General features: G+C 39.6%; 1 protein-coding gene across 6 annotated transcripts in view; it reads left to right on the top strand.

Annotated features, from left to right (window-relative positions):
* The window catches only part of Pde1c (phosphodiesterase 1C), a 454,206-nt gene that overhangs the window by 429,091 nt on the left and 15,185 nt on the right, over nucleotides 1-9,930 (top strand). For all 6 annotated transcript variants that reach the window (XM_031382002.1, XM_031382005.1, XM_031382004.1 and 3 more), the window contains one exon: nucleotides 3,476-3,544. In XM_031382002.1, the coding sequence (XP_031237862.1) occupies nucleotides 3,476-3,544 (69 nt within the window). The remainder of the gene's footprint in view (nucleotides 1-3,475; nucleotides 3,545-9,930) is intronic.

The following is a 9,930-nucleotide window of genomic DNA, read 5'->3' as shown; positions in this document are numbered from 1 at the left end:
AAAATCAAAAAAAAAAAAAAGACAAAACCATATTTTGGTATCTTATTCTGCAGCTTCAAGCAGAGGTTTTGTGTAAGCAAGCAGTTTAACAGAAGCTAAGTATTTAGCTAGAGTGGAGGTTTGCAGAAATAGGTATTTTAATAGAAGCTAAGTTAGCTGGGGCATCTTGACTGTGGGTTATTTGAATAGAGAAGAGCAATTTTACATAAAATTTTCCATCAAGAATATCAAATTCTAGTTAAACCTGAAGTTACCTCAGCAAAGGGAAAGATGAAGGAACCTATGCACTGTCTTGCCCTGTGATGCCTGCAGGATATGTCCACTGGTGCAACAGCAACATGATGTGGGTGTAACCAGCCAGGCCCACTCTATGAGATGGAACAAATACTTGACATTGTTAATGAAAACAAGAACTTGAAACTAGATAGGACATGAACCCTAGGGAAAAAAATTATGTGACCATAATGGCCCAGGCCTATGGAAGAAGGGTTAAGGAAGCTTCAATCCTGGATATTTCAAGTATGAAAACAGCAGGAGTTGGCTACATCCCCAGTCCCAACCTAGTGCCATAAAGCTAGATGCCTCACCATCAAACCTAGCACGAATTTATTACCCTGACAGCTATCAGGCCTCATTCCTTGTTTGACCTTATAAGGTTTTCTCCACACTGATCCTACAGCTCCTGAGTATATAGATAAAGCATCTTCTAATACCCCTGTCATGGCCAATGAACAGGGCCACACAAATCTTGCCCCAGAGACCCTGGGCATCTTTTCAGGGGCATAAATACCACTTCCATCCCCCTCCCTACAAAATAAACAAACCAGTTCTACAAAGCTGTTCCCAGGTGTGCTTTATGCCTGTGCACTCATTGCTGATGAAGATCTTCTACTACACCCACCTGCACTGGATTAAGGTTCCCTCTCTCCATCTTAGTTTGGTATACAACAAGCTAGGCTACCCAATGTACCTTTAAGAGTTGTTTTATGTTCACTTAGCAGAATAACAGTAGACACTGGGCAACAAAAACTAACTACTGTTATTCTGCTAAGTGAACATAAAATAACTCTTAAAGATACATTGTTGCACCTATATATCAGTGAATTACTCAATCCTCATCAGAGAAACATCCTCTCACAGGCAATTAACACAGAGTCTCACAGCTGGACAGTGTACAAAGTGAAAGACTTTGGAGAACTTAGACCTAAATGGAATGTCTTAATCACACCTCCCCTGTCAAGAAATCAATGTGGAAGAGACTGTAAAAGCCAGAGATTACGGACAATCTCAAGGGGGGGGAAAGTGTTTAGACATAAAAGAACTGATGCACATTTGAATTCACAGAGATTGTGACACCATGCACAAGACCTGCACAAACACAAGCCATGCAAAATCGCAGCTTAGAAAAGCAGAAGTGAGCCGAGAGTGCTACCTCTATGTAACTGACAGCTACCAGAAAAGGAAAAATCAGTTTTCTTCAGTGGCATGACAAGGAGTGTCAATCACACTTTTGGGCAAGCCTCATGCTCAGAATAGTTAACCAATACAAATTGGACTCCATGATTCTTGTTTTGCTTTGTTCCTTTTTAGAGAGACAGGAAGGGAGAAAGAGGGGCAGGAGAGAGGGAAAGACAGAGACAGAGCGAGATGATATTGGATGTGTGAGGATCTTGGGGGAGTTGAGGGAGGGGAAGAGAAAACAGTCCCTGGTACAGTGCGGAAGCTCTGTTTCTACACCATGCAGAAGCTATGTGTTTGCACTATACCAGGAGGCTCTAGAGGAGGAAAACCTCGCTGATTACCCACACATCTCCAGTTCTGGGTTCATACTTTCTCTGATGATGATCTTTTTTGTTATCTTTGCCTGGACCCTGATAACAGGATTTAGTCCATTAGCACAACTTCTAGGCACCTCAGTTCTCTGCATATGACTTTACTAACGGTTTGAGTATGGTGGTTTGAATGACAGTTGTCCCCATTTGTTTAAATATGTGGTTTGTGAAACTTTAGGAAGCCTTAAGAGATGTGGCCTTGGAGGGTGAGGTGTGACCCTGTGAGGTGGGTTGAGGGATTTAAAGACTTGTGTCATTTCTCAGTGTTCCTTCTCTACCTCCTACTTGAGAATCAAGATGTGAATTCTCAGCTATTTCTGTTGTTCTACCATCATGGACTCTAATTCTCTGAAAGCATAAGACAAATTAAATGCTATCTTTTATAAGCTGCCTTAGTCATGCTGCTTCGTTACAGCAATAGAAAAGTAACTAAGATATTGAGCAATTACAGGAACTCGTAACAGAAATAACATTGGCTTATGTATTTATTTTTGCTTAATTTTTTTGGACACACATATTGATACATGCCTGTAAATACAATTCTGAGGAGACTAAGGTAGAAGAATACTGAGGTCTGAGCTAGCATGAGTTACAAAGTGAAACACTATGTGGTTCAAGCTAAAGAATTCTCTTTGCATCTCTTTGAAGGGATCATCATATGTGCTACTGCTGAGTTATGGCTTCCTCACTCTTTCTCCTCAATATGAATGAGAAAAGTGAAGAAACAGAAAATCTAAGCCAATATTATTTATAACTATATAATATATGTGCATATACATTGTCTATATCACTTGATATCTTTATATATAAATATGTGTACGTACATGAGTAAAATGTATATATGTGAGAAATATGTTCCTGTACTGAACAATTCTGTCTTCCTTTGTTTTGTTCCTTTGGTTTGATTTTTTTTATCTTTTCCTTTTTCTTTTATTTAACCTCATCCTGGAGGCTGTCTCTTCATTTCTTCATGATGCATTCCTGGTCATATGAAGAATGATACTGACTTTCCTAATGAGAGTTAGTCAGCATCTGCTGGAAGCTCCAGGACCCTGCTAACATAGCATCAGTGTTTTTCCTCAGTTTCTGAGTGCACCAGCACACTCTAACTCGACAGAAAACTTAGATATAGTTGTTACTTCACTCATTTCCAGGTGAAGATCTAAGTTTCTGACAGATCCCATTCATGATCCAATTCCATGAAAAGGCTGTAGCTAAAACGGATTTTAAATCCCTGATTGCTCAGTTCTAAATTCCAAACTTTCTGTTTCCCAACTGCTGATTCCCACTCTACATACACATTATGTATATGTATGTGCAGTGTTAAACTATTATAGTCTCCACTCTATAACACTGAAATTGTCATCTCTTGTAACTACATACTTAGCAATAATCTCTACTAATACTGAGGTGTCCTGCTCAAGAGCATTGGAACCTAGCATGCCAAGCTACTATCCAGAAGTACTAAGCATAATTCCACAAAGGCACAAGCTGAACTTCTGGCTTCTCTGTACCATAGAATGCACACCTGTAACCTTGACCAGCCATCTTCTACATGGTATTTTCAGGTCCAGACTTCTGTATCAGATGAACATTTGCCAGTCCATATTATACTTTCCTTATCTTCTCTTTCCTATTCATAGGTACAAAGAAGCGTTCTCATGGCTCACCTGCTCCAAGCACTAGTTCCACAAGTCGCATTACCTTGCCAGGTAGGTAAATGACATTGCCCTATTATCTCAATGACCACACACCACAGAAAGTACTAGTATTTCAAGAGCTGGCAGCAGCACCTGTAGAACAGCCTCTGTTCAAGTCCACCTTATCAGGGAGTGTTGTGTCTGTTGCCTTTACTTGTGAGTTTCTTCCAAATGTGACCATGCTGTTTCCCAAACAATCTTCCACTCACTAATGGACAGAGTGGAACTCTGTGCTCTTTTTTTTGTGCAGGCTGTGAAGTATCTACTTCTGAGAGTCAGGTAGTTCAGGGAAAATGAATGGGCAGAGATAGAGATATGTAGAGAGATAGAGATAGAGACATGGCTAGGTAGGTAGGTAGATGGATGGATAGATAGATAGATAGATAGATAGATAGATAGATAGATAGATAGATAGATAGAGATAGAGACATGGCTAGGTAGGTAGGTAGATGGATGGATAGATAGATAGATAGATAGATAGATAGATAGATAGACAGACAGATAGATAGGACAGAGAGATAGACAGATAGATAGGTTAACTTTCAAACTTCATCTGTTCCCGTCTTGGAACTTTACTTTTCTCAACCACTTCATCTCTCTAAGGATTAGGGCTGACGGCTCTAACCTTAGTACCCACTGATGTGTGTGTGTGTGTGTGTGTGTGTGTGTGTGTGTGTGTGTGTGTGTGACAGGCACAGTTAAGGTCTACTATTACAAATGTGGAAGTCAATATGACCCAGTTCCCTTCTAGAATCTTCTAGGAAAATATTCACCCAAAATGCTCATATGTATGTGCAATGAAGATTGATGACTGCTCCTCCCCGGACAGTCTCTGTGGATAGTAGCTTGGCATGGGTAGCCTCATACCCCCTGTTACAAGCTTAACTATAATGGGATTTATTTTGAGAAAGATACACTATAAAAGGTAAACATGACCATTATAAACTTTTTATAATAATAAGAAAGACTATAGGAAGAAAAATGCTGTTTATTGTAAATGTTACCCATTAACTAAGATCCCTTCTCCTTCTAGGTCTTGTTACACAATTTTTCTTGAATTAAATCTCTATCTTATATAGAATTTAGTTTTCTCCCTTTTGAAATGTCTTCTATACGTTAGTAAATTAACCAATATCTTCATAACTGGCTAATGTGTCTATGATTATGTCAGTTTACTTATATGTGTAATGACAACTTTTATTATTATACTTATGTTACATTCTTGTCTATAAATATTTGGAGTCTAAGTATGGAGTGAAGGGTATTCCTGGATTAGAAATCTTGGCTCAAGGATGTGTAGATACTTAGATTCTTGTCAATATTCCTTTTAGTAACATTAATTTATCTCTTACTATAATTAATTTATTAATGTGCACATTTTGCTATCTTTTTGCCAATGCTGAATACTATGTTTTATAACTTACTACTTTGACAACTCATCCATATTTTCTTTGCCTTTATCTTCTTAAAAATTCCTGTTTACTAATGTGAAATTATCTTTTAGATTTTCTGCTTTGGGGAATTACTATATTGCAAATATTGTGAGAAGCATATTGTCTTGTATTTTAATTACTCTAAGATGCAGCTGGTTTATCACCCCTGGTATATAATAATTTCATTAACATTTTTTTCTTTGAAATTATAGCTTACTTCACAATCAGTAGCATTCTTGACAGATGAACCATAATCCACACTGACCTGGTATTTCACTTTATGTTCTGTAGCTCTGTGCACAGGCCTGACCTGTGGATGCCATCATTGTCTGCTAAGGAACCTTGAGTTTTCTTGCTTCTGTGACTGGCTGAAACTAGTTTCCCCTGGCTTATTTCTCTTTGCAGCTTTTTCCAAACCATCTGGGTAAAATTAACATTGCATAGTACTGATTTTCTTCAAAGTGCTTTTACCTGTTGATAGTTAGCTTTTTCTACAGTGAAATACGTCTTTCTACTTTCTGATCCCCAGAGTGCCAAGATGATAAGCAGAGGCCCATCAGTATCTACAAAGCTTCTGCAAGTGAGTGAGTGAGTGAGTGAGTGAGTGAGTGAGTGAGTGAGTGAGTGAGTATGCCCGGGGTTAGTTTGTGGTTCCTTAGAGAGGACCCATCCTCAGTGCCTTGAAATTATCTTTTCATGTGCCTGCTGTAGTTATTGTGCACTTCAGAATTCTGAGCATCAGGAGGAAGCTAACAAAACATCAGCAATGCCAATGGAAAGTGATCATGTCTGCATATTGGAAAGATATCTCATTCCTGACCCAGGGAGGATCTCAGAGGTCATCCTGGTTATCTACAAGAATACGCAGACCTGATGTCTTGCTTGCTGTGTTGAACACTGAAGTAGCTTGTTAGAATTATATGGGCCATGAGTCACCATGACAGAAGCCCTGTCTTTTTATCTGAGTTTGCCATTCTATACTTGCCCAAAGGTCATACTTTCTAACTTCTGAACTATCTCTAAAACCTATAGGTCAAAATGCATGACACAATTGTAGGTGCTCTGTCTAACAGATGCCTCCAACTTGCTAATTATAATTGTCAGCTCTCTTTAGCCCCTTCCTACCTCAAGAACTATGTATGTTTCCCCCTTCTTACTTAGATGGTGTTATGGCTACCTTGTCAGATCAGGCTGGTGTCTTCTCAATCTCTACTTTAAAGGAGCTGGTGATTATACCACAGCTGTATTATAGAAAATTCTTAACTATCACCAACAAACAGTAGCTTCAAAAAGCATGGATCATGCAGTCATTTGGATGGACCTAACTGAAGAGTCTAAGATTTAGGCCTTATCACCATCTTCAAGGCTGAATTGAGCATGTTCACACCAATCAACTACAGGCTACATCATTAAGGGATGAAACTCTTCTTGTGAATTCTGGCCAGGATAACTTGAGATGTTCATTCCTTGATATATACTCCTCTGCTCCAAACACAAACAGAGATGAACAAAATAGAAAAATGAATTAAAGTCTTAAAAGGCAGTGCAAGACACAAATAGCTCCAGGAAGCAGAAACAAAGGGGCTTCCACAGGGAGCACCACAGGACTGATGTGTAACAGCTGTGCTCCACAGCCCAAGCAAGGTCTGTCAAGAAGGTCCAAAAAGTAGTACAAAAAAAAAAAAATCTTCTGGGATGCAGGCCTGATATAATAGGGACCTAGTCAGAATATAGGACAGGGACAAAAAAAGGTAAAATCCCTGCTGGTGGCCTTTGTTTGCAGCTCTAGCCTGAGTTACTGACCTGCAGCAATGGGCAAATAGCCATGTGCCTTCTTACAAGAGAAGGCTAGCAATGGAAGTGAATCTCTAATCCTCCAAATATGACTTGGGGCTTTAGAAACAAAGCAGCATCATAAGCCCTGCCCTGGCCGAATATTTAAGGGATCAAATGAAAGTAACTACAAACCCTAGACAGGATGTAGAGCTATCACAGGGGGCAGGCAAAATGGAAGGAAGCACAGAACACAAAACACAGCAATTCCAGCAATAGCATAAGAATTGACAGGTAAATTGGGCCTTATCAAAATAATAGACTTTGGGGCAACCAACCAACATTACCAACTGTGTAACATTACCAACTGTGTTTAAAGGCAAGTTGAGCGAGTGGAAAATATTGGCAAATAATATGTTTGAGTAGAGGTTAGTTTCTAGAACATACAATAAACTTCAGAAGCCAAAGAGCCATGCTCACAAATGGACCAGGGGAAGAATAAGTAGTTTGTCACAGAACTACATATGACCAATGAATGTATAATTAGATGATTAACCAGTATCCTTAGTCAGAGAAATACAGTTCAAATTTAGTGGGATCTGACTTCAAATGTAGTGGATGGCAGGAAAAAAAGACAAATGATAACATTTAAATGAAGATGAGGAAAACTGGAATCTTTCCACAGTGCTGGACAGTAGTAGATCCCTTTGGGAAATTTTTACAATTTCTTAAAAAGTTAAATGTTAGCCAGGTGGTGGTGGTGGTGTATGCCTTTAATCCCAGCACTTGGGAGGCAGAGGCAGGCAAATTTCTGAGTTTGAGGCCAGCCTGGTCTACAGGGTGAGTTCCAGGACAGGCAGGGCTACACAGAGAAACCCTGTCTCGAAAAACCAACCAACCAACCAAAAAAAAAAAAATGTTAAATGTTTCCAAGTATCCTGGTGCATGCTGGTTGGCATGTGTGGGGCAGAGTAAGAGGGATCAAGTGCTGGACAGCAACTCAGACTCAAAAGCAAGTTCCAGTCCTCGGTTTAAGCTGCATAGAAAAACCTGTCTCAAAGCAAATCAAAATCTTTTATGTCATCAAATGGCCCAGGAATTCTAGATTTGTATGCTAGAGAATTGAAAGCAATTTTCATAGGAAGCTTTGTTCTCACATATTCACAATAAAGTTTCCCATAATAGTCCAATGTGGAAACCACCTACATTCCCAGAAACTGAAAAACATATTAACAAAATGTCACATCTATTCCAAATGAATGAAGTGCTGATACATTCTGAAGATCCTTGAGAACACTTCTCTCAGTAGAAGCCAGACACAAAAATCTACATGTCAGTGATTCTGTTTGTATGACATATTCCAAGAGACTTGAGTTGGGTAGTGATGGCATATGCTATGTAGAGAGGACTATGGGGTGACTTTTCAAGGGCATGGGATTTGGGGGGTGGTGATTAAACTCTCAGAATTTAGAGGATGTAATGATCGTATAACTCTCTGACTATATGAAAGACTACATGACACATATATCAAAAGGTGAATTCTATTGTAAATAATTTACCATTTGATTAAAAAAAAAATGAAAGCATAGGAGAAAAAGGACTGTGCATGCCTCAGGACAGACAGGCCAATGGGAAAGCAACATTCAACAGACCTTAATTCAAACAGACCTAAAACAACAACAACAGCAGCCACAAAATGCATACTTAAAGACTTTGTAGGAGAGTTTCAAAAATGACCTCAAAGGATGAGAAAACCTTAAATGCTATGGTTATGTTCAGAAAAGAGACCAGTACCAGCTGCCAACCACCCGGCATCAAATTGTCACTGGCTACAGTAGATGTCAGAAGGCAATGAAGATATATGCCTTCCACATGCAGAGGGAAACATTAGTACCCAGTGAAGGAGAGTAAAAACACCTTTAACCTTCATTCAGTGTGGACAGTTACAGGATGTGCTACTCTTAAGTCATCGCTGAAAGCGCTGAGAGACTCATATCAGAAAGAAGGAAGGTAGGATGGCAGTACACGTATTGATAAGTGTGTGGGACTGTAAAAATACTGTAGTAAGACAGGAAGGAGAAACTATGCTAAAGCCATTGCATCGTGGAATTGGGAGTACTAATTTCTTCTTTCTCTTTGGGAAAAACTGAGAAGCTTTGTGACTTTCTAACACAAAGGATCATCAGTGAAAAATTAAAATATAATGTATAATATTTTTATGAGCTGAACTTTTGGGTCCTGCCCCAATTCTACGTGCTGGAGCCTAAATAGGACAGTGGGAAGTGTGTAAAACTATCTTTTATTCTCCTGATGTAATTGTCATCTCAGAGGCTTACTGCCTCCATCTGATGATCTAGGCTGAGTCCTGGAAGCTTCTAGCCTCCATACAATCTAATCCAGGCCTAGAATGTTCTCAGTCTCTTGACACTTGCTGCTAAATAAGACTACTCCTTCCTACTTCTTTCTGGTTTCTGGCTGGCTGATTCCACTCAGCTGTTCTGGCTCCAAGCTGACTGACTGAATCTGTCTTCTCTCTTGGCCTCTGACTTTATGCTCTGCTTGGCCCCAAACTAACACTAGTAATTTGTTCTAATCTTCTGTCTCCCTCTCATTCTCTGGCTGGTTCTGTCTTCACCTTTGTCTAGTTTGTTCTCTCTCTCTGTAACCTATCTCTGTAAAACTCTCACAGTAAAACTGCCTCCTCTCCTTTTCTTTCTCTGAATTCTCTCTTAAGAAGCCTCTTAGGTCTCTCTCTTCTAGTGAGAACTGGGTATATTCTACTCTGTCAAATCTTTCTCTGATACTTCACTTTGTGTGCCTTTCATTCATTTCAAACATGGATGCTTCCTTCTACAAACTAACTTTTCCTTTGTTGCTTGTGATCAAAAGTGTGTACTATGGGAGTGACTATATCCCAACCCAAGAAATTAAAGGTCTGTGCTAGGGCTGAGCTACACCACAACTAGAAACAGGTTTCTCATTTAACAGCACAATCTCATGGCTTACAGTGTGATCAAACATCCTGCAATAAAAGTGTTAGGTCACAAAGGTAGAACCAACATGGGTGGTCTAGGGGCTTTGAAACCATCAAATAAGAATATAACAAGAGCCAGGCAGTGGTGGCACACGCCTTTAATCCCAGCACTTGGAGGCAGAGGCAGGCGGATTTCTGAGTTCAAGGCCAACCTGGTC

This window comes from Mastomys coucha, unplaced genomic scaffold (genome assembly GCF_008632895.1).
Source record: "Mastomys coucha isolate ucsf_1 unplaced genomic scaffold, UCSF_Mcou_1 pScaffold20, whole genome shotgun sequence".
NCBI lineage: Eukaryota > Metazoa > Chordata > Mammalia > Rodentia > Muridae > Mastomys > Mastomys coucha.
This window is presented reverse-complemented; position numbering and strand designations above follow the sequence as displayed.